General features: G+C 35.4%; 1 protein-coding gene across 4 annotated transcripts in view; it reads left to right on the forward strand.

The window, feature by feature from the left end:
• The first annotated feature begins 3,440 nt into the window (after positions 1-3,440).
• The window catches only part of LOC127954165 (lipopolysaccharide-responsive and beige-like anchor protein), a 147,831-nt gene continuing 126,589 nt past the window's right edge, over positions 3,441-24,682 (forward strand). The window contains exon 1 of one of the 4 annotated variants that reach the window (XM_052553389.1): positions 3,441-4,311. In XM_052553389.1, coding sequence (XP_052409349.1) covers positions 4,180-4,311 — 132 coding nt within the window. In that variant the 5' untranslated portion in view covers positions 3,441-4,179. The remainder of the gene's footprint in view (positions 4,312-24,682) is intronic. The other 3 variants (XM_052553375.1, XM_052553382.1, XM_052553367.1) reach the window with 3 other exon arrangements.

Genomic DNA, 24,682 nt, shown 5'->3' on the forward strand with positions numbered 1-24,682 from the left:
GCCAAAGCTTAGTGTAAAAAATAACAACAATAATAAAAAATAATTGAACATCACAGTAATGGAACTGAATATTATATCATCTTAGAATATTCAACTGTAACAAACTATAATGTGTGAACATTTGATACCAGTCTTTAACTTAAATAGAAATACACAAACACACAAAAGATCACTGTGGTGCACAATAGGGTCAGACACACTGAGGTCACACACACACACACACCTGCTGTCTACACGTATCTCGCAGCCAGTGCTGCTGTGTGTCCCTCTCCTAATATTATCTTTATTTGTTCTGTTTCACTAATGGCTGTAAAGTTCTTAATTAAGTTGGTGAATTTGTTGACGAAGAGGTCTCTTATTATAATACTTTCTATATTTCCATGTTTATTTGACAGAGAAGTCACATATTACAATAAAAATACTTTATATGTACATTATATATATATATATATATATATATATATATATATATATATATATATATATATATATATATATATATATATATATATATATATATATATATATATATATGTATGTATGTATGTATGTGTAATGTATATATACTTTATTTTCCTTTTTAATGATTCATTTTCTGCAAAACATTTATTTATGTTCAAACTTTATTAAAACAGATATTATTACAAGAAAATATATATTTTTTAAATTACGTTTTAAGACCAAACCCAAACATAATACATAACCAATAAAAAAGAAAGAAAAAAGAAAGAATTAGAACAGAAGAAAATTCAATAAATTAAATAACTAACAGATATTACAACTAATTATAGAAAGTAATAGCCATAGTAAAACATATAGATAAAAAAAAAAAACATCTTCAAGGCATTTAAGAAAAACTTGTCAATATAATAGGTGAAAAATGGGAAGTTTAGTCATACGTAGAGATAGCTTGATAGGACTTTGGATAGTTTACCGCAAAATAAAAATTATGTCAACGTTGATCACCGTCACTGTTGCTCCAAACCTGTACGAGTTTCTTTCTACTGTTAAACATAAAGTTATATTTTGAAGAATTTTGGTAACCAAACAGTTGAGGGTGAGTAAATGGTAATTTTAGGGTGAACTATCTTTTTAATCGTCCATATCCATATATATATATATATATATATATATATATATATATATATATATATATATATATATAGACAACAAATAAATAAATAAATGGCTCAGTAAATTAATTACTAATGTACCATCATCCAATGTCTTGTTAGTCATGTCATTTAATAATAAGAACAATAATGGCTGTTATTATTACGATATCTAAATGATCATATGGCGTTCCTTATTGTTTCCAAAGGCAGAATTATTGTTATATTATTTCAAAATTTTGTCTTTCACCCCAAGAACAAAAGTCCACACTTCACTTGCAATAGCTGCATGATTAAAACTGACATTTTTTTATTTACACTATAACAAGCTTCTAGCTGCCACATCCTGTTACTTTGAGAAGAAAGCATTTGGAATTAGAAAAAAAAACATTTTCTGCAAATTTATTTCTGTAATGAATTCTTTATGTATGCATCTGTGTGGTCTGATGTCATTATAAAGTTCAGTGCCTGTGAGACAAATTGTTCTTTGTTGCTACAGAGTCTAGACCTTTAATTCTGCGGCCCCCGAGGGACTGTATATAGAGTCAACACAGTCAATGAGCTGCTGACTCCTTGGCAACGACTCAAAGGGGTCATGAAACTACACGTTAAATATAATGAGACAAGCTAGTTAGGAAAATAGTTAATATTCAAGACCTCTGTGTAGGCTAATGGTGTGTTTTTTTTTAATAGTTAACAGTAACGTTTACATGCAACATAATAATTATATGTGCTTTGTTGTGTTCTTTAATAAATATTTGCATGTGAAACAATTTGAATAAATGAATCTAAAATATAATGATCTCAGATTTAGATACAATGGGTGAAATAACAAATTACTCTTTGAAGTCACGTTGAAGTTGAAGTAGTGACTGATTTTTATTCTATTTTGTGATGCACATCAAAATGTAGTGGAGTATGGGAAAAAAAGTAGGCTGGGACTTGGTTTGTTGCACTCAGATTAATGCCAGCGTGCAGCTGATTGTAGAGGGATGGGGTTTAATCAGACTAAATAATTTATGAATTTATGTAATTTATGTAACCAGAGAGAATTCATCAAAAGATGGAGTTCTGAAATCATGATTAAAAATTAAGTAAAAATAGTAAAAAGTAAAAATTACGTATCATGTATAAATCATTCATAATACTGTCTATAACATGCATTACAAAATATACAGCGAATTTCTTATTTTATGCACACTTAAAGGGATAGTTCACCCAATTCTGCCATTGTTTACTTACTGCATTTCTCATGCACAAAAAAGCCCCCAAAAAAGAAGAGCACATCATGGTTTGTCATGGTTGGAATGACATGAGGTTGAGTAATAGAAACCATCTATAATAACTTTACATTCATCTGAAAGAAACTTTTATCCAAAGCAATATACACGTTATTTCTCCATGTTATCTCTTGGTTTCACTGGGAATCAAACCCATTCTTCGCTCCATTGTCTAAAATCCTGGAAAGCTAATATAACTGCATTATCTTCCAAAAAAGGAGGATCTCATGTGTAAATAACATATCTGTACATTAATTTAAACAATTAGGCTATATGTTTTCTCTATATTTCATCATCTATATATAGTGCATTATTAATTTTTTTTTAGTTCGTATTTTAGTGTTGAATTTAATCTCTACTGTGCAATTCCTACATAAGTCTGCAATATCATGTATGTTTCAACTTTCTTCTACACCGGAAAATTCATTGTGTGTGTGTAAACATACTTGTAAAGGTCTTTCTGACTTCTGATATGTTCTTCCTCTACATATAGTTCAACAATAAGTTTGATCTTACTATAATTTATTTTTAAATAGTTTAATAGATCATTGATTTGAAGAAAACATAATATTGTGCATGCAAGTTGTTTAATTATTATACACAATCCACAATACAAATAATAATATGAATATTAATAGCACATTTTATTTGATATTACCAAGTCAAATCTTGATGCAAACCACGTTTCTGATTAGGTCATGCCTTTCATCCCTCTGTCCTCCAGATGTCTCTATGCCATTCTCAAAGCAAGTGCATTATCGTAAACCACCACCACAACCACAAAGGAGCGTCTTTGACACAAGATCCTCAGTATGAAGTGTCACTCCGTCCTAACAGGTTCTCACTAGTTTAGTACCTCACACACCTGAGACACCCACCTTCTCGCCGCTCGCGGCGCACTGCGCATGCGCAGCTTGCAGCTCTGTCAGGGTTGCCAAATCCGCGGTTTTCCCGCGCAACTGGACTACTTTAACGCTGTTGCCGCGGCTTTGTTTTTTGTGCGCTCCATAGGAGTGACCTCAATTATGTGAGTTTTAGCCACCGGAAATTTAAATTTTGAGGAGGGAACTGTATTTTAAAAACCCGGAACGCGACTGGGCTAGTTTTGAGTAGCAATGTGGAGGGTTTAGTTATGAAAACCTGGCAACCCTGAGCTCCACTGTCATGGCGGAGACGGATCGCTGTAGGAGCTGATTCAGGAAGAGATGGCGCTGTAAAGTCGGTTACCCCTGAAACTTCACTCCAGCAGTTCCCACAGCGAACGAGAGGATTGTCTTCTCCTCGGAGGGATCCCCAAACGCCAATGTTGGATGCTCCTTGCCTTATATTTTGTAGTTTTTTGCGGCTTATCGGTGCGACTCACGTTAACGTTAACGTTACCTGCGCGGAATCTCTTCATCACCGCTGTTTCCTGTTTGACACTCGCGAACACTTCAATGACGTTTTTGTTTAAATGTGTTTCCTTTATTAATCCGGTGGAGATCGACAATCAGTGTGTTTCGTATCTAGGCTCACCACAGCGCGGTTTTCTCTTCCTTCTGACAAGTTTATAGCTGATTTGTTTTATCCACAGTACGTTAGAATAATTCCTGTCAGTCAGGTGTAGTGACATCAACCGCCAAAATTAACGGACAAACTGGCCGTGAATGGACGCCTGGACCTGTTCTTCGCCTCTGTCAACTAAACGTTAACGCTCATATTTTCTGTACGTTTCCCGGTAACGTTAGTTTAACTCGGCTGTAGGGTCAAACAGGTGTCACACCTGTTCCCCTTCACCTGACTCCGTCATGGCGAGCGCAGGTGACAGCGCTGTCGGGATTCCCATCCGAGGAATCCGCATGAAGTTCGCCGTTCTGGCGGGGCTCCTGGAGGCTGGAGAAGTCTCCAACCGGGACGTTGTGGAGACGATCTTCAATCTGGTAAGATGATTAAAGCCTTCAAAATAGTATCTAACGACACCGTGGCGTTGTTGACCAAATGTTTAGACTCTGCCTGCGAGTGGAGCTGTGTGGCTTAATGGTTAAAAGTCTGCTGCTCGGTTCGAGTCCCAGTTTGGCTAATGCATGTAGTGCCCCCATTGTGTCCTTGATCAATACACTAATGTCAGGGGACTGAACCTTTAATAAGTGGATAGAAGTGCATGTCATATATTTGATGTGATTAAAAAAATGCAGAAAATGGTCTTTTTAGGGATATAACAGCTTGTCTCTGCGGCTGAAAACATCTATTTCCCTCGAAAGCTTTTTGGGATGATTCTAAAACACTCCCCTTCAGGTCATGATGTATAACTGTATACAATAGCTGGAGTGGATCAGGTTTATCAACTTAAATTTATATGCATTTTATATTTGTAGTATGTTATGCTGTGTGATTAACATATAAATATCATCTGCACCAAACTGCACACTTTTAGGCCTTTGGATAATATTGTTTTGAGCACTATATTCTCACTGTATAATACTCTATGGGCCATAGAAGTCTGTCATATCAAATATGATACAAAACATACATGCATTCGTCATATGAAATATGATACTAAACATACATGCATGCACAAATATATAAATATTTTTTGTTGTACCTCATTTATCCCTGAAAGCTTCATAGTCTAATCTTAAAGGTACATATTATTAATAATAATTTAGTATTACTATGTACAAAGTAATCCCTTTCGTAATACTGCCCCAGTGACAAGCTGTTGTACCCCTAAAGGTGTGTGAGAAGGCTATATAACTACCTGTTTTGTAGCATGGACTTTTATACATCCTCCAAAAAAGAAAAAAAAAAGTATATATGTTTTTGTTGGAATCCTAGAACATGCATAGAGTTATTTGTGAAACTCTGTTTTCTGCTGTTTTTAGCGACGTGGTGTTGGTTTTAAAGCTTGATCAACCTGTTTCTATACACACTGCTTGTTTTAGATAGTTTTACCCTGCTCCTGTCATTGCAGACAGTCCTAATGTGAAGCTATTATCTATTAATCCATGATGAAGGTTTACAGGGTGTGAGGAAGAATCCTTGGTTGATATTTTAATTTTTTTCAGCAGTGACCTGATGTTCACCTTCCTTGAAATGATGGCAGTGCTTTGTCAGCTTTAAACTCTTGTTTTGTGTATGGTACAAAATCAAATGTTGCTTTCTTTGTCAGTCAGAGTTCACAGATCACTTCAGCACATCTCCATGATGTAATAACAGCTCTTTTTGACCAGCCCTAGACACAAGGAAGTCAGTAGCACTTTCTGGAAATTGCACACTTTTCTCACCTCCCACGTGCACGAGCCAGTTGAAAGCCCCTGTTATACATTAGCTGAGCTACAAGCCTGAGTGAGAGACCTGTATGTGACCCACAGTGTAGCCGAAATCAATTGTGAGAGATGGTGGTGTTGAAAAGACATTGCAGAATGAATGAATGAGTGAGAGAAAGAAGGAAGTAAGAAAGAAACGTGCTGCAGCAATGTGCTGATGTAACACAGCTTGAGGCAAAACACACACCTCATGGTGACAAGTAGCCTACATTTACACATTGAAAACAAAATGTGTTGCATGCAGAGTAATGCAACAAGACTGAAGTTTGTTTTAACAAGTTCTGACCATTTCACTGTGATCTTATTCATAACTGCACATTTCAGTGTCGCATGTTTTATGAATCTGACACAAACTACCAAACTGGTGTGAAAGCACCATTTAATGCATGCAAAGATGGTTTCTCACAACTGTAGCAACGCAAAATAGACCATGTAAGAGAAGGTGCACTGAAAACTAATATGATATATACGAAAAATTCACGATATGACCTGTTTAACTTGTTGAACAGTTCCTCTGTCAGACCAATCAAAACCAGGTCTTTGATTCATCTCCATTTTTTAAAACGTGTACTGGAGCATGAAAACAAAATAATGAGTTGTGCCTGTTTAGCTCGATTTGCTGTTTGAGATGTCTAGCACATAGATAGAAGAACGGTGAAATACAGCATTGCTTACAGAGATAGTTTTCATCATGCACCTATTTAGCATCAGTCACTATGAAGAGTTTCAAGGAATTAAGAGAGGTTTTGGCAAGAGAAGGCCAGCCTGTGAAAGAGTTGAGTGCTGATTGAGTAAATCATGCTGGAGTGCAATAAGTGATTATAAATAAACTCACACTGTACTCAACTGTAGTAGTATATCTACAGCATGAATGACAACAGAGTTGTGGCCATTTTACAGCCCAGAAAAACATTAGGACAGTGCACTCTAGAGCAACAGTCAGAAATATCATTCATTTTCATTCATAGGGATATTGATTTTTAATAATTTCTGATGAACCTTTGAAGACAGATGCGTTGTGAGCGCAGAGGATATTAGTTTGTACATGCTTTCATTTTCATTTGTACATGCTTTCATTTTTTTTTATTTTTATAATCATGTTTAATAGTGGAATTTGTGGTGAAAAACTACATTACCCATGATGCTGTATAGAAAATTCCACCAATCAGAGTCACGGCAAGCATAGTATGCCAAAATAGATCTGCCCATTCCCATTAAACACAACAAATCTGAGTCGGTCTCTCTACGGTTTCCAAATACTTGTCTTGATTCTCCACATAGATGGTTAGCTAGTTCATGACTTTAACAAACACTTTTGAGAAATCCCTGGTGGGAAAATGAGACAAATTGGGCGGGAACTAATTTTATCTGCCTAACTTGTTTTCTCTGCTGTTCATTTACAGCTGTTTGAGTCTCAGATGACTCATAGATGACTTCCTGAATAATCTCCATCAACAGAGAAGAAGCACAAAGCGCACTTTTTATTACAATATGTCATTGTAAATCTGCACCAGGTTTATTAAAGCATCAATGTGTGCTCGTCTTATTAAATCTCACAAACAGACTCTAGAAGTTCCTTGAAACAGCATCATCTCTTGTGTCTCCGTCAGTCTCTGGGGACGGAGGGGGGTTTGGAAGCGAAACGCCTTGGATAGCCTGAGGTGAGGGCTCAACAAACAGGCATGTGACCTGTCTTTGTTACCATGGGAACCATGAGGGCAGGTGACCAGTCTGCTCTCACCTGTCTGTACAGGTTTTGTCTTGCAGGAAGTGATTCCCAATTCAGACTTGTTTCCTACCGTGTTGTCATAATTTTCCTAGAGGGGCTTGGATCTGGCAGTATTAAAATACCAGTACTTTCACTACGAGTAAGTCAGTACTGAAAAGAAAAAAAAGATACCTGCCTTTCTGCAGTGTCGATAGAACAGAGATCTTTGAGTAGATCTTTGCATTGTCTTGGAGTGCAGATGCAAACTTATAGCCAAATGTGTTTCTTTGTTCTTTTTTCAGTTTTTTTTTCACTTGACCTTTTAAAAGAAATGTTTACTTAATTGAAAACACTAAATGCTAATGTTTTTAAATTCCTTATTATTATCATTAATAACTAATCAATTAATTATATAAAAAATTAAGTAGTTCCATTAGTTTTAGGATTGCTGGTCCAGAGGACAGTGAAATTTTACCGGTGTTGTTAGACTACTGAAATGTTGGTATTTTGACAACAACACGAACACATAGTCAGCCTTCTCATATTGGATTGGATGGATTCATTTGTCTCTTGCGCCCTCTCTGTCTCATTTGTTTGCTTTATCCAAGAACAACACTTCCATCTCTGTTTTCTAATGAATATTTTATCACACCTCCCTGGATTTGGTTACCCCAGCAGATATAGATGCAGAAGATTGTAACCCAAACCGCACCTTCAACCAAATGTTGGGTGCTGGTAGGAGTAGCACTTTTAAGGTTCCTGTAATGGTGAGGCTCATCTAATGGCACTTGTATTAATGTAACTGGCCTCAGATCAGTACAGGCTGTGGTTCTTTTTAAATCAAGGTTGTTATGTTGTTTTCACTGCTAGGCTCCATATGGAGGGAAACTCACCACTTTGATTGTGTGTTTTCTGTTTCTTGCTCATATGTGGGCTTCATAGATGGAAAGGGTCTTCCTTTTCCTTTCCATTAATTAAATGAATTTATGCAATATGGGGTGTCTGCTTTAAATAGAGACATATCTTCCCCTTTCATTACTTGCAACACACATACAGATCACCATGACTTTTTTTTTTATCTTTTAACAGATGTAACGGATGCTTTCATCACATATATGTATATATGTGTGTGTGTGTGTGTGTGTGTGTGTGTTTATAAAAAATCTAGTCAAACTGTCACTATGCTGATAAAATAGCACAACCACACTGAGCTTTTCATACAGTTATGTTTAATGTTTCTGCTGTTTGTTATGAACACATATGGTAGGAATCATCTGAATCATTATTCCCACAGTGTCCTACAAAATGATGCAGAATGGACTCATGGGAAATGCACAGATTTATGAGTCTTGGCGCAGAGTATATGCAGTTATACAGTAGTTATGTGTGTAACAATCATAGATAGTACAGTACATAAACATTACCTGCAGTATAGACTATTCTAGTACACAGGTTTTCACTGTCATCAGTGTTTACTAAATGCACCCACACAAACCAAACTCCATCTGTGACCTTTGGCTTTAAAGTCTGCCACAAACAATTTCAGCGATTCAAAAGATTTTAGTGGTTTTTAAGGAGGCTGCCTACACTTCACAAAAAAGTTTGTAAAGCTTGAACTAAAGCTCCATAAAAGGATGTCAGGAAAGCTCTGAACCCGAGGCTGAATAGGCTAGTGGGTTTTCTGCTGCTGTGGAGGTGGATGGAGGTGTCTGCTTTCTGCTTGTCTTTCCAGTCTATTCCTTTATATGACCAGTGGTGGATCAGATACTGCAGTCTCAGAGCTTCAACATCACTGTGTACTGACAAACACACACAGCCGTGAGGATTGAGTGTCTGTCAGTTACTCATGTTTTCTGTTTTCTGCTTGACTAAAGGGTGTTTGTGTATGTGACACAGAGTTTGTGTGTGTCTGTGTCTTACTGCATTAGACAAACACAAGCTGTTCTTTTTACTTTAATGCACAACGAAAAGCCTTTGTGGACAGTAAGCACTAACCTTTCTTTTCTCAGCAGGATTTATATCTCTAATACAGATTTCCTGCTAGCAGTCAACTCTACTTTAAAGCACAGTAAACAACAATACCAATGCCTAGTGATGCACCGATAAAAAATTTTGGCCGATACCGATAATTCTTTAAATATGAAAGCCGATAACCGATATGTTGGTCGATAAATCTAAATCCACATTTTTACATAATTTTTGAGAGACCAATTACCAAAATGTCTCACCATTAAAAGGCATTAAACAATTCAACATAAATCAAAATTAAAGCAGCTTTTCTATCTATTATTATTATGCTAGTTTTATTATTAAATTAATATTACAATGCGCTGAAATACAGAAACCAAACCAAACAAATTCATAACGTTTTATTATAGTAGTGCTCTCATTATATTATATATATATATATATATATATATATATATATATATATATATATATATATATATATATATATATATATATGTGTATATATATATATATATATATATATATATATATATGTATATATGTTGTAAGCTGCTGTTTGAGCTGCGTGCGCTGAGCTAAAGATGATCACTAGCCAACTGAAGCACTCTATTAACCCTCTATAGGCTATAGCTTAACCAAACTCTTTCTATATGAGAAAAATCTGATTTATATGCATAAAATAAACACAAGATTACAACGTACAATTGCACAAAAGACTATAAATGCAAAAGCGAACTAAACTGTGCTAGTCGTGGATCTGTTGTTGATGCGCTCTTCTCTTAACAATGTGCTAAAACAAGGGTGAACAAAGATTGCGCTACATTATTTTACAGTAACTAATAATCTCATTATAATATGACAGACTCGCCCTGCACATGTTGGAATTCACTGTATTTTCCTTTTTGAAGTGTTTCCAATGATATTTCAAGCAATTAAAAACCAGTTCAAACAGATGTGAAAAGTGCACATCTGAAGTGTCTCTGCAGGAAATAATGCACTATTTATCGGCTCTAAAATATTGGCCAAATTCTCTTATCGGTTCGATAACGATAACAGAAAAATGTACATATATCGGCTGATATCGATCTGATGGCCGATATATCGTGCATCCCTACCATTGCCTTTTTTTCACAAAGTATTAGATCTAAACAATATAATTTGCCTAATTCTATAAGCATCAATGTTCAATTATATTAACCTAACAGAGAAATATAGCCTGTGGCAGCAAGGAGAAAAAACTAAACCGATAATATTCTGCTATTGATCTACAATAGAGCTCTTCAGCTGATGACTTATGGTCCAATTCTAGTCTGTTTATACATTTTTAAACCGTTAATTATTTTTATGAAATCACTGTGTTGCCTGAAACATAAATGCACTCTTTGCTCTGCAATAAGTTCAGAAGCATTTGATTTGACGCCTTACATGTTTAAGCTTTTTTTTGCCCATAGCTGAGCTTAAATTCAGTTTAATGAAATGTCATAAAAGTCTTTAATATCTTAAGTGTTATAACAAACGACTTAAATTTGGAAGTTGAAAACTAGAAATTGCAATACAACCTTATGTGATCATTAAGCTTCAAAAGTTTTTTTTTTGCGTGTTCTTTGTGTTTCAGAGCAGTTCGCAATCAATGAATCCTGTTGATGAATTATGACAGTATCTACTTCATGGTGTTGTAATATTCTGTAGATGGTTGTAATAGTTTGTTTAGAGGTGGCAGTGTTTAAAAAATAAAAGTAATTAAGTTGCACAGCTATTGTTTAGAAGAAATTTGTTTGAGATTAATGTCACTTTGTATTGTTTTTTCTTTAAAAAGAGTTTTTCCTCTTCTCTGTTTGTCACCGTAAGGAAGGATATAGTGAGAGGCTTCCTGTGCACATTAAATATAGTCTAAATATAATTCCAGACACAGGCCAGGCCTGACAGTATAGAATATACTTTTGTCACTGGCATGTTAGATGAAGAGCCAGGTAATTGTGGGAAGTCCCAGTAGAGTTAGTTTGGCTGGAATGTGCACCTGAGAAGTGTATTGGAAGGGATGAAATTAAGTGTTGAGGGACAGTGATGAAAGCTTGTCTATCAGCTGGCACAGAATGAATGCTTTGTTCACCTGAGTGTACCACGGTATCCACTCCTGCAAGGGCCTCTTGTGAGAAAACGGGTCAGAATATGCAGGGAAATGTTTTCTTTTATATCTCAGTACATATCTAAAGATGTGTTGGCAAATGTAAGTTTCTCAGAAAAAAATCCTTTTAAAAAAATGTTGTCACATTAATAGCAGTTTACTCTCTAGAGGATATCTCTGTCATTTTGTTTCTGTTTTCTGTGGTCCTGCAGCACAGTGACAAAAAAAAACCCTTCGGGTTTGTGCTCCAACAACATCAAAGTCCAGTGACCTGATGCCACAGACTATATATATAGTGTCTGTGACTTATATCTAACTGCATAGTTTTAGACTTACCATTTTCACTTATATAGGCCTATATGACAATTTAAAACTTTGCAAAAAATTCCACATAAAATAGTCTAGTGTCATATGGGAAAAAATCTTCCCATTTACTACTTTCTGATTGACTTTTATGCATGAGAGCTAATAGCCTTCTCCATACCAGAACACAGAAGAAAGCTCTGAATAAACCTCTGCTCCGCTTGTAGGTTTGGGTTGACTAAAGTCTCCCTAGAGCATATTTTATTAGACCGTTTTTCTGGATGACATCAATATGAATATACAACACGCATACAAAGCTGGCATGGTGTTCCAAATCACAAAAAAACAACAACAAGACAATTGTGATTTTTATCAGACTAGCTTCTCCTTTCTTTCCTGTGGAAATGTATAAGTTAGGACACAGAAGCCATTGTTGATTTCCTGTGAGGTTATTGTGAAGTTATGCTATAAACTCTTCTGATTATACTTTAAAAAGATTGCAGAGCACATTAATGAGCTCCTCTTTAACTAATTTGGCTCATTCCTCATATCTTTTAGAGGAGTTCATGACTGTAACTGTAGCACAAAGTCTCATAATGTGAAGCACATCTAAAGGTGTTGGGTTTAATTTCTTTCTGACTGCACTGGAAAGAGACAATAGGCTCAATGGAAATAGCTGCCAGCTCCAAAAGCTGCTCACTTGAGTTATAGTAATTGTGATACAGGCCTACCCCTGTTGAACTTCTTAAGCTGTGATTACTAAGGCTATGTGCAGGAGAGAGATACACACTGCTACAGGAAATATAGCAGACAAAGGCTGGATGGAGAGGAGGGAAGTGGCTTTGAATGTGGGGTGTTGTAGAAGTCATCTGAATGTGGTATATTAAAAGAAAACAAACGTCATCCTTTGGCAAGTGAGTGAATATCTGTCAGTCACTCAGGCACCCTTTTCCCCAAGACAACAACATTTTGGGAGTTCTTATTATATGAATACCAGTAAAATATCAAGATATAACACTTTTTTTTTTATGTAAAATGTAATACCACAGCAAAATTCTGTCCTCTCTGTAGTGTTTGAGAGGAGTATTTAGCACAGAGCCGTGCAAATACTCAGATCTGGATTGTATAATAATGCATAATTAATTGTTTACAATCGATGAATCTGTTTAACAATGCAGAGAGACACCTTCAACTGTTCATTACTAGTTTAGGGGTGGTTGTAAACCCTAAACTATGTGCTTTATAAGTAGATTGTCTTATTATTCTCTGAGCACAGAAACGCTGCTCTGTTTGGATGTGTGTGTTGGAAGAAGTAATATATATATATATATATATATATATATATATATATATATATAAAGCCGTGTATTGCTTCTTACTAATGGTGTTTTTTTGTATCGTGTTTTTTAATCTTTATGATCAGTATTACAAACAAACAGAGATTTATTGTGTTATATAGTACCATCCATAAAACAGCACACAGCTGATGAAGCATTTTTATTTACTCGTTCTCCATCTGTCTCTTGGCCTGTATTTAACCACAGCAACCAACTTGTTGAGCCAGTTATGTTAATATCTGTACTGTCCTCTCAAAAACAGACATTCTGGGTTTAATCTAATGGATAATATTGTTTTCATCTGTTGAGTTGATTTGAATCTTCTTGTACTTTCTGTTTAAGATCCTGAATTGGATGAGTGCAGTAGAAAGGTCAAAAGGTCATAATATGAATTTAAATAGGCATTCATTATGGGAAGTGCACCAAAATATGCTACAATGGATGATTGTAGCTCAGATATTTAATGGAAGCATAAAATTAGTACAGATACAACACGAAAAGGGGAGATTTCTAGCTCTGCAACTCAAAACCTTTTTAGTAATCAGTTATTTTGATTCTGCTGCATGTAATCTACTAACAACAGATGCAAAATGGGTTAAAACATGCTTTGTTTTGTTAAATAATGGTGCAAATACAAGTAAACCGTAGGAAATCCCCTTGCGTGATTCATTAAAATACTCAAAATTACTCCGCCTCAAAAATAGCTGTACCTTTTCATTGCAAATTTTTCTCTGCATGGCTTTAGTAAATCTTGACTGTGTTTTTATTTGATGGCAAAAGATGGTTTACCCATTGCAAGCTTTTAGTAAATCTAGCCCTTTGTTTATAATTTGTCATTTAAGACAAAATGTATGTGGGGCACATGGTGTTGTATCAAAGCCACTAGAAAGCAAACCTGCAACGTTTAGCCTAAAAATCATAGCGGCGAATGCATACGTTTCCGAGACCAGAGGCCATTTTTATTTTGTTTAATGTATGTCAAAGGAGTAGAGGCTTCACTACGCTAAATAAACAGTTTTTTAGAGGAGGAAACAGCTCATCATTTAATGAATCGACAGCCTATCAGCTAATCTCCAACACGTTTTACACTAAGCAATACTTTTGGCTTTAACTATTTGTAGAGTTTACACCCCAACAATTTTTTTTATAAGAGAAGTCACTGACTTTTTGTGACAGGTCTGATACAGCTTACGGCACTTCTCATTCATTCCTATGTTATCCATAAACGGCGATTGAGAGTCGCACAACTCAGTGACATCATGACTGTAATGTGATTGGTTGTTAAGGCACACGTGATCCAAGTTTTTCCAACAGTAAGTAATACAGACCCTCTCAACTGTCATAGTAAAACAGTCTCTGGTTGTACTGACTCTCTTGACAATTCCCTGTATTTACAGTACTCTAATCTAATGTGCAGGACAATCATAAGGCTCTTAAACGTTGATAGCAATGAAATCTCATTTGTGTTTGTTGCTAGCAGGAGTTCCTTGATTGCAGTATCCAACTAAATCAAGGGCGGATCTCTGAGAATTCAGACAGTGAGAGTGACTGTGATTTGCTTCAAGTTGAACTTTGCTCAACCTTGTCACGTCGCCAGTGGTATTTGTCACTTATGTGGCTGGAAATTGCCAAATGGATTACCTAATGAATTACTATTCTTTTTTTTTTTTTTTTAAATAACAAAAAAGGACCTTGAACATTTAAATACAAATACATAATAATAAAATAAATGTTTTAAACCAATTGTAGTGCGTTTTTATAGTGTATATATTTTCAAGAATATATAGTCTGGGGTGGCATATTTTAGTGGCTTTTTTAGGTTTTTGGTGTTGTTTGATAAATACCATAGTGAACACAACAATCTCAATGGTTGTTTGAAAACATTTAAACACTGTTTGACTTCTTTTGATTTTTCATGAGCAGCAGGTGTCAGAAACACAAAGCCTTGCAGCACTGCATGTACAGGGCTAACTGGTATAACTGCCTAAAAACGGGCTATTTCAGAGGGTGAAGCAGCACTTTCATTCATCCCATAATGCAGCATACCGTATACAGTGCTGTCTATTTTAACTGGATGACAGTGAAGAAGCTAATGTGCATTTTGAAAACAAAATTTTGCAAGTGCCCATGATAACAGTTCATAATGTTCAGTCACGTGCATAAATACCATGCATGTGCATGTTCATAACCAAAATAAATCTAAATGCAAATATTGCTTACATTTTTTTTTTAAACATTTATGGTGCTCTTTGATGTCTCAGATACATAGTACACTAGCGTAGAGAGAGAGAGAGAGACTTCTGTTAGTGTAAGCCAAGTCACCATCACATCCATTCAGCCGTGTGTTTCATGAACAAACCAACCCTCGCAAAAGAAGCCATGTCTCGTTAGGAAACATGCTCAGCAGGATATGTCCTGTTTCCTAACACAAACATGCACATACAAGCTCATACATACTGGACAGTCAAGTCTTAACTGTGCACATTAATTCAACTGCTACATTTATTTTTAGAACTTAATGTGTTTTTGATGCAACACGCTAACAAGTTTTTTCAGAGTGGACTGGAATATTATCATTTGAAACATTTCCCAAAGAGCCATAAACTGTGTTAACTGATCTATTGATCTAGCACAGATAAAAAGTCCCGAAAGAGCGGACTTCACTGTTAAATCAGATAAGGTGTACTGTATGATAATGATCAATAATGTAAATAGGCTAGAGTAAGATGCGGGTCACTGCTCATTCACACTGAACTCAACAAGCGTCCAGTGAGCTGCTCATTCACTTATAAATGATTCTATTATGACCAAGGTCCACTCCATAGTCCTCGGATGCATTTCATTGGCTGAGCTTGTGTGGTCACCTGTCTGTGAAGGTCTGGTCAGCCTTTCATTCGATGTTGTTGTGGTTAGAGGCAGAGGTTATAAAAACATGAACACTTGCTTAACGCTCTACAATATGTTCTGCCTCAGATACAACCTCATGTAAATTGAGATGATGGAGTCTGGATTATAATTATTTCCTCTGGTAACGCTAATATGTCGCCTCATGAGTCAAGAAAGATTAAAAAAATCTATATTTTTTTCTGGCTATTATTTAATGCTTTAAAAAAGAAGATAAAAGACTAGTACTAGCAGGAAATAAATAGTATACGTATAAAGGAAGCTGCAACATTTTGAAGGGCACTACGAATGCCATAGGGATTAAGGGAACACTTCACATGAAGTAAGAAAAGAAATTTACCCACCAGTCGTTGCGCATCACTACAACACTTAAAGAAATTAGAATAAAATTAAGGCAATGAAAAGGTTTTGAGACTCTGGCATTATTATCCAGTTTAATTAGTCAGGTGTTGTTTTTTATGCAGTTGTTCAAGTGCGCAACAGACACATCTAATATAACTAAATTACATTTAGTTTCATATTAAACATTGCAACATACAATTATCAGTCAATTTAGCACTTTCAAATATACAATTTTATATTAAATTGTTAATAATACATTATGTACACATGCATTTTAGAAAAAAAATAATTTATATTACATTCACAAAACTTCACCTTCTTTTAAATATCATATTGCAAAAGTAAACTATTTGTCTAAAACTTCTTAACTTTCAGTCCTCTAGTCTATTTTTTAGCATTTTGGAAAAATTATGAATGACCTTTTGAGCTTCTCTGTGTTGTTTTTAATCAGCTTCTCTTCACTAATGTGAGGAAATGCTGTGAACACCACAAACACCACAGTGCTTTTTGTCACAAAAATGTTTGGAAGAACTCAGATGCGAAAATAAAGTGAAACTGAAGCGCTTTGTGGTCCCAATGCATGTTAAAAAAACGAACCACATTGCAGACATGAAGCGAAGGGACTTTTCAAGCTTCAAAAACTCAAAGTGTGGAGCATGTGATCTGCTCTGGGGCTTCTGAAAACGCTGTATCACGAGCCCCATGCGTACATGCAGTAACACAGAACAAAGGGGAGCCTTTATGCTTTGAAGCATGCATCACATACAAACTGTATTTTTTTTATGAAACTGCAGACTTTTAAATCATGGTTTCAATTTGTGCAGTTAAAATCACATCAGTGCCTGCAGTAGCAATGCTCCAAGCATCTTTTAGGCGGGTGACTGTGGTGCATCGGTGATTAAAACAGCAGCCAGCTGTGGTACCTGCTTACATGACTCTTGGGATAAAGTAAACTGTAGCAACAGCACTCTCTCTATCTCAGGAAATAGAAACCGAGCGAACCATCTCCACCAAACAATAGAGCTCGTTGTAATCATGGGAAATGTCAGAAATTCCAACCATAGCAAGACAATGCATTGTGTTCGAGCAATGTGTTCATCTTAAACAGAACAACTTTCTGATGCATTATATTTAGCATTACACAAGTCTTTGAATGAAACTGTAGAAACTTAAATGAATTCTAGCGATGCTTGCCACTTCAAAATATCTGATCACTTTCTGATTTGGCTGAAAAGAAATAGTTTGTGTGCGACGTTAACTGGTTGCAAATTGATGTGTTTTGTGTATTGAAGAGCAGTTACACGGCTTCAGAAAAGATCAGATGCTTCATATGAAGAGTTTTCTAGTTTAACTATGATTTGGTTAATATGGCTGTCAGATTTTGTGCTCAATACACTTGTGTTCATAAAGCATTTTGGTTTTAATGAGTGTGACAGCTGCAACCAATAACCAAACTGACCCCAATATTTCAGGACTCACAACCACATCATCTGCAAACTGATTAATAAAACATTGGCTGAGGTACAAGTTAACCAAATGATTAACTGACTAATCAGGAAATAATCAATAGATTATTGATTTCCAACAATAACCTGTACAACTAATTTTTATATTAATATTAGTAAGTATCAGTGGTGTTAAAAGCAGAACTGTGGTTCACAGCTTGCACCGCTGCACCAGTGAACCATGCTTAACCACTGTTCACAGTTTTACTGTTTACTGTCTTATTTACACTGCTGTTGTCTTTGTTTCTTGTTTGAGTTGTGTCATGGGGTGGAAACTGCAGCTCTGTCCCTGTGTGGTTACGATTGTCATAGTAGTGTGTGTTTGGATGCTAAAAACCTCACACAATGAATCTTTTATTCTGCAGGGTTTTTTTTTAGCCGGGCAAATATTTCATGAATTTAAAGCAGAACTGATGAACCAACAGCTTTTCCACTGAAAGTTTTCACACTGTGGTTTCTCATATCTTGCACGGCATTGTAACTGTGAGAGATATTCTCTCTATAAAACTGAGAGAAAACAATGCAGCTTTGCCCAATTATCAATGTGGCACAATGGATATTTAATGATGGATTCTGCTGTATGTGAACATCAATTACATTGCCTTTGACAGAAAAAAACCCCAATATTTTCAAATTATTAGTATTTGTTTCTAATTGGGTGGACTTGCCTTCATTCAGTGCCTCTCTCTGGCCCTAATATGGCCTTGTCCCTGATGTGTGTGTGTTTGTGTTCGGCTTATGTGCTATTTATACAAGCTCCTTGCTGCTGTCCTCTGCATTCTTGAAATGCTATTTTTAGCTCCACATGCGCTACTGATCTAGTTCTTCATCGACTCATACTTGCAAACATTATAAATCACAATAAACTATTAAAAATGAAAATTGTAGAGCTATATAGAGGCATGTAAAAACCCTTCCTTTCCTATAAATCGGACGTGTGTGTGTTTGTCTACGCCCTGCTAATGAGAAAAGTTTCCTGTTGGCTGTTTTCCGCTTCCACTCGGATGCTTCATTTAACAGCCTCACAGAGACCGGAGGCCGATTGCTGTATTAGATAGTGACTATTAAATACAGACTTAAACATTACTCCTATCAGTGCAAACGATGAGCAGCTTGATAGCAGGGCCAGCCTGAGTAATGATTAGAAGAAAGCCAGCCCATCGACTCATCTGAGGAATGAACAGTGATTACAGAAATCCTAAAGGAATGCACATCTGTTTCAAAAGTAGCAGGACATTAAAAGGCATGGTGCTGGCTATGGGGAAATTATTAAAGAAATCAAATGTATAAATGTGTATAGATGAAAAATACGTTGTAAACATTATTTTAGTGCAGTGAGTTAAAAAACAGATAATATGATGCAAGTAATCATGACCCGCATTGAAATTCACGATTCATGCTTGATGTGCCATCGTCATGTTTTTGCAGACAATGTTGCTCTTCAAACCACAGTTATTGAGAGCTGACGGCACAGAATAAGTTAGGAACCGTTCACACAGGATGTGTTCTTGTTTTTTTTTTAAACTGCAATGGTAGCTTAATAAGGTAACGTAATAAGGTATGAAACAGAAATACACCACTGTTGCTGAGGTCTAGCTTTGACCAAACAGCTGATTGGTTTGTAACTAGTGAACATTGTGAAATATGCATTGATTTTGTAAAAAAATTTTTTGAAATTTTTTTTGATACACACAGTAATAAGAGACGGGAGGAAGGACTACATGTACATTTCTATGTACAAAATGTAAATTTCAAGTAGTTTTTACATTTTCATTTTTTGAGGTGCATGTTCAGCATGCAATCCTTGACGGAGCTGAGAAATATCACATCAATTTCCTCATCGTTTCCCGAAGTTAGGTCCATAAAACTGTTTTCGAGTACAAAAAGTAAATTATTGAAGCGGTAATTTTATTAGTCGTGTTGTTTTTCTTGTTTCATGTGTCAAAGTAATGATCAATCTACAGGTTATTTAGTGCTTTAACACATCCTAATGTTTGCATTTTCAAGTTTTTTTTAATATAAAATTAAATCGAGTTTAAATGTCAGGAGTTCCTGTCGGGACGAAAGTAACAGTTGTTACTTTTGTCCCGCTACAGTCACACAAATTATTTATTTTGTTCCAGTGCAAGCTATATTGTGAATTTCTGTGTCTTACAAATGTTAATGTCATATTATACCAAAAGAATATGTCTGAGTGAGGGTCAGAAAGACAGACAGAGGTCTGGTTTTATCCAGATGTTTTTGAGAGGGTGTTTCTGGACATAGAGGAACATCTCTCTCTGGGCAGCTGCTACGTCACATTTATATTTAGGTTTTAGCCATATCTTAGCCTTTACACCTCCACCTGTGAATTTGCAGTGTTTCCAGATGTTTTAATGCACATTTTTAATTCATGCATAAAAACAACTGGATGGAAACATAAATAGGCCTACTGTTACATTATGTTTAGAGTATTTTTATTATGCTAATGTGGTTACAATTTTATATAGTGCATTCTGTAGAATTTTTTTATTATTATAATTGAAATTGAAATTTACAATAAAAAAATACAGTCAGGTTTTAAGACATCTGATGAAACTTAAACTTAAATTTAAAATGAAAATATGAAAATGCAATTTAATAATTTTTTTGAAAAGATAAACTAAAGACTAACAGACTAACAGAAAAAAATCTAGCTTATATTGTTGTGTTACTTTTTTAATCCACCTGTGTGTTACTTTCATCCCAACCAATGGGGTTGAAATAACAATGTGCAACTTATGTTCAAAGTGAAATTATACTGAAGTCTTTCTACATTTCTACAAAACACCACCTGGTATTGTCAGACCACACTTCTGAGTTACTGGCCACAGCAGAAATATATCTCTGTATACAACATTATCTTTTAAAATGAAGTTTTTCTGAAAAATGCTACTTTCGCCCCTGCTCTCCCCTACAGTAACAAAAGCATGACATTTTACCACTTTCAAGCATGATTTTTTCTTGTGCTCAGGAAAAGTATAAGAAGAGACATTAAAGACTGCTAAAGTTGCTGAGTAACTTAAAAAAAACAAAAAAACATTGTACTTTGAATTTGCTCAGTTGGCTGACTCTTAATATGCTTGGTTGACCAACCAGGATAAGTCCCACTGACCGATTAGTAGTGCTGCAGGCTGATGTCACTGTAACTAATGCCAGTGTCTAGAAAGTGAACTAAAAGAGAGCGCAAAAGGAAGGTAGCACTGCTACCATTTACTGAACTAGAATCAGTCAATTGAAGTAATCATCATCTTTATTCATAGTCATTTAGAGAATTAGCAGAATTTAATCCATTAGATCAGCTGGTGCATTTCTGATTGTGTGTGTTTGAATGTTTGTTTAAAATGAAATGAGAATGCAGTGTTCAGGAACGAATGTTAATGTAGCCAGTCCAGTCAGATCATTAGTCTCTTCATTTCATATAAAATGCTTTTTTAGAATAATTTTCACACTTTGTAGATCCGATTAAAGATGCAACACTTTGTTCTGATCCGTGATGGGCTTTCTTTTCTTTATTTCATCATAAATCACTATTAGAAAACAGCAGGAAGTACATATTTACTTCAGGGGAAGCTGATCAAGCTTACACTCGTGTTTTAGGGGAAAAAAAAGGCAGGAACTTGAACGTTAAACTCATTAGACTTGCAAATATTAAAAATGTAAATGCTTCTCTGGCAGTTGTGTGGTGTATGTTAGAGATTATGCCCTTATATTTTCAGCCTAAAAAGATATTCTCATAAATTTGCTTTCTTCAAAACCACACAAAATAAAGAGAGCATGATGATGGTATCAATACGACCTTAAGTTAATGCATCATTGTCTTCTGTGAAATGCTACGTAAGCGTGTTCTGTTAGTTTAAAAGCTTGACTTTCAATATTAAACAACACTGCTTTATGAGCTTATGTCTTCCTCTGGATAAACGTCATTTGTTTAGTGCTAAAATAAGATGTTAGCCAGCAACCAGCAGCTGCATGTAAAGTGTATGCGTGGTTGTCCCTGGTGTAGTTGCCTCGCCATGGAGAAAAGCTCTTGTTATTGTCAGCCCTGGACCAAGAGCTGTTCACCCATTATTAATTCACTGGGTCCTCAGAGGTGAAACGCAGGGCTCGGTTTGCCTCCGAGGGATCTGGTGACTGCATCATCAGCTTGTGAAGAGTCTTTGAGTTAGAAACAGAGTGTGAGAAAAACAGATATGGGAAAGAAACCCTGATAAATCCTCTGTGGTCTCTGATCATTGCTGATAAAGAGCTACAGAAAGATATAGAAACGCTGTTTTCAAAGCATGAGCCACCCACCTTCCCCAGAAGGGCACGGAGAATGATAAAGTAAAAGTGAACAACTTTATTCAAAGACAAATTAATTAATATTACTAATAGGAAAATATAGTAGGCTATGAATTTCCATTACAGTAGTTGCCTGTTAATTTTCATAGGGACAATGAAAGAAAAATACCCTGACACTGAGAAAAAGGTTGTCAATTTCTGAAGTTCAAACAATCCAAAAAAACAAAAACAAAACAACATTTTGAATAACAACTGGACAAAGCACTTCAGCAAAAAAGTATTTATTATTTTGCAGGTAAAATAAGTACATTTGGTCTCATTTGTTTCCTCTCTCACCGCTGTATAATATGTGGATGACTGCAACTCAATTAAATTAATGAATGATTTTTGCAGGTATGTCTTGTTTTTTATTTTATTTTATCTGCAATAAAGGCTGTATTTGTAATCTAAATCTAGGAGTAGGGGTGGGCGATATCTCGATATTTAAAATATATCGAGATATTTTTTAAACACGATATGGATTTTGACATATCGTATATATCGATATGTTGTTTATATTTAATTCTGATTCCGCCACTTTGCTTCTTTGCCTTCTCTGTGCTGTGCTCGCCCCCGCTCGCTCGCCCCCGCCTCCTTGCTTTTGTCCCCACTCCCTTCGCGTGTATAGAACTAGTCTAAAAAACAAAGTCTAAAAACAAAAGGACAACTGGCTCCATTATATGGAGATACTTTGGTTTTAAGGCGTAGGACGAACAGAAGGCATATGTCTAACGTAGGGCCCAATGATTTCCGCGATGCAGAAAACGCGGACGGAATCCAGTCATAAAAACGGTATTTACAGTTTAACGCGGAATGTCACGGAATTGGTTAAATTTTGAATGAATTATCAAAAGTAGGTCATGCACTTAAATCAAATCGCAATATAGACTAATATCTGCAAATATTAACCCAGAAAAGTCTATTTAAATATGAATCCTGCATGTTCTGCGTGTCTGTGTTAACGAATGGCGCAGAAGCGCGTCTTCATTCATTAAACACACAGAAGCGCGTGATGCTCGCGCTGATTTCAGCGTCTTTCCTCTCACTGATAAAGATGTGAACACATGAGGAACATCTCCAGAACTGAACCGAGAGTCACTTCATGAGCATCTGACCATTTGATTTGAGTAAAACTAGCTCATATCACATCATAGACTGTAGTATCACATACACAGAACTGTAAAGGTAAACCCGTCAAAATAAAAGTATTTGGCAGAAATATTTTACTATTGTTCAGCAGAATGTACATAGCCCACTACTACTATTATTAAAATGATAAAATGATAATCACACAACATTTCTTCCATGTTTTATTTTTAATAGTAAATCCCCTTTGTTTACCAAAAAATAAAGTTTGCTTAATTTTAAATAATTAAAAGATAAATTAAATAAATGTTTTATGCCTTCATTTGACAACCAGAAAAATGTAAATACACAGAATTTCTGAAGGGAAAAAATTTCACATAAGGCTATTTTAAGATTTTTTTAAACTAATTAAGTTGTTTTTATGCATTTAAATAATTACACATGCTAAAACACAGAATTAGGTAACAATAAAGCATATGGTGAAGAAAAAAAATAAAACGTTTCATAGGGCCCTAAACATGTAATATTTGGCATATTTGTTTTTGCAGTAGTTTTAGGGGGGTTATTTTTCCTGTAAAGATATCGAGATATATATCGCATATCGAGATATAGCAAAATATATCGAGATATATTTTTTGCTCCATATCGCCCAGCCCTATCTAGGAGGCACTTTTTTGTACATTTTCTCAGATGAGAGGTTCGTTTTTAGTGAATATTTTCCCTTTTTTATCTTTGGCTAATAAAATATTAATGTTCTCTATTTTGTAATTGTGAAAGTACACTACACAGGTCAGTGTTACTCGATAAAATTATAACAAGAAGATGAACAAGAAACCACAGCAAGAGATGAGGTTTCGTTATGAATAAACCACAGACTTTATCCAAACTTACAATCATGTCAGCTAGAATTTATAGTATTAATTCAGCAGTTGTGATTGCCAGAGACTGACCAAGAAAATAATCATTATGGATAAATAAATATATATTACAGTAAATACAATAAATAAAAGTTAATTGTAAGACGCTTATCCATGAAACAGGGCAGACACTTGTGTATAGACAAACAAAGACACTACAAATCTTCTAGGAATGAAATTACCTGGTAACTTATAATCCTTTCTTTAAAAAACCATACACTTGACTGTATTTTACATTAAAATTGCATGAACCATTTACATTTTATCACAGTATATGGTAAAGTAACTTAAGTAAAGTACAGATATTTTACAGTAATGTTATGCTAGACTGTTAAAAACATTAAGTAGGTTCCTGTTATCCACCTCTGATAGAATGCAAATTTAAAGCAGGACAAAATGCCTTTTTAGCCTTTGTTGCTGTAGACTGAAAAGTGAACCCCCCCCCC

The sequence above is a fragment of the Carassius gibelio genome, chromosome A1 (assembly GCF_023724105.1).
Source record: "Carassius gibelio isolate Cgi1373 ecotype wild population from Czech Republic chromosome A1, carGib1.2-hapl.c, whole genome shotgun sequence".
Lineage (NCBI taxonomy): Eukaryota > Metazoa > Chordata > Actinopteri > Cypriniformes > Cyprinidae > Carassius > Carassius gibelio.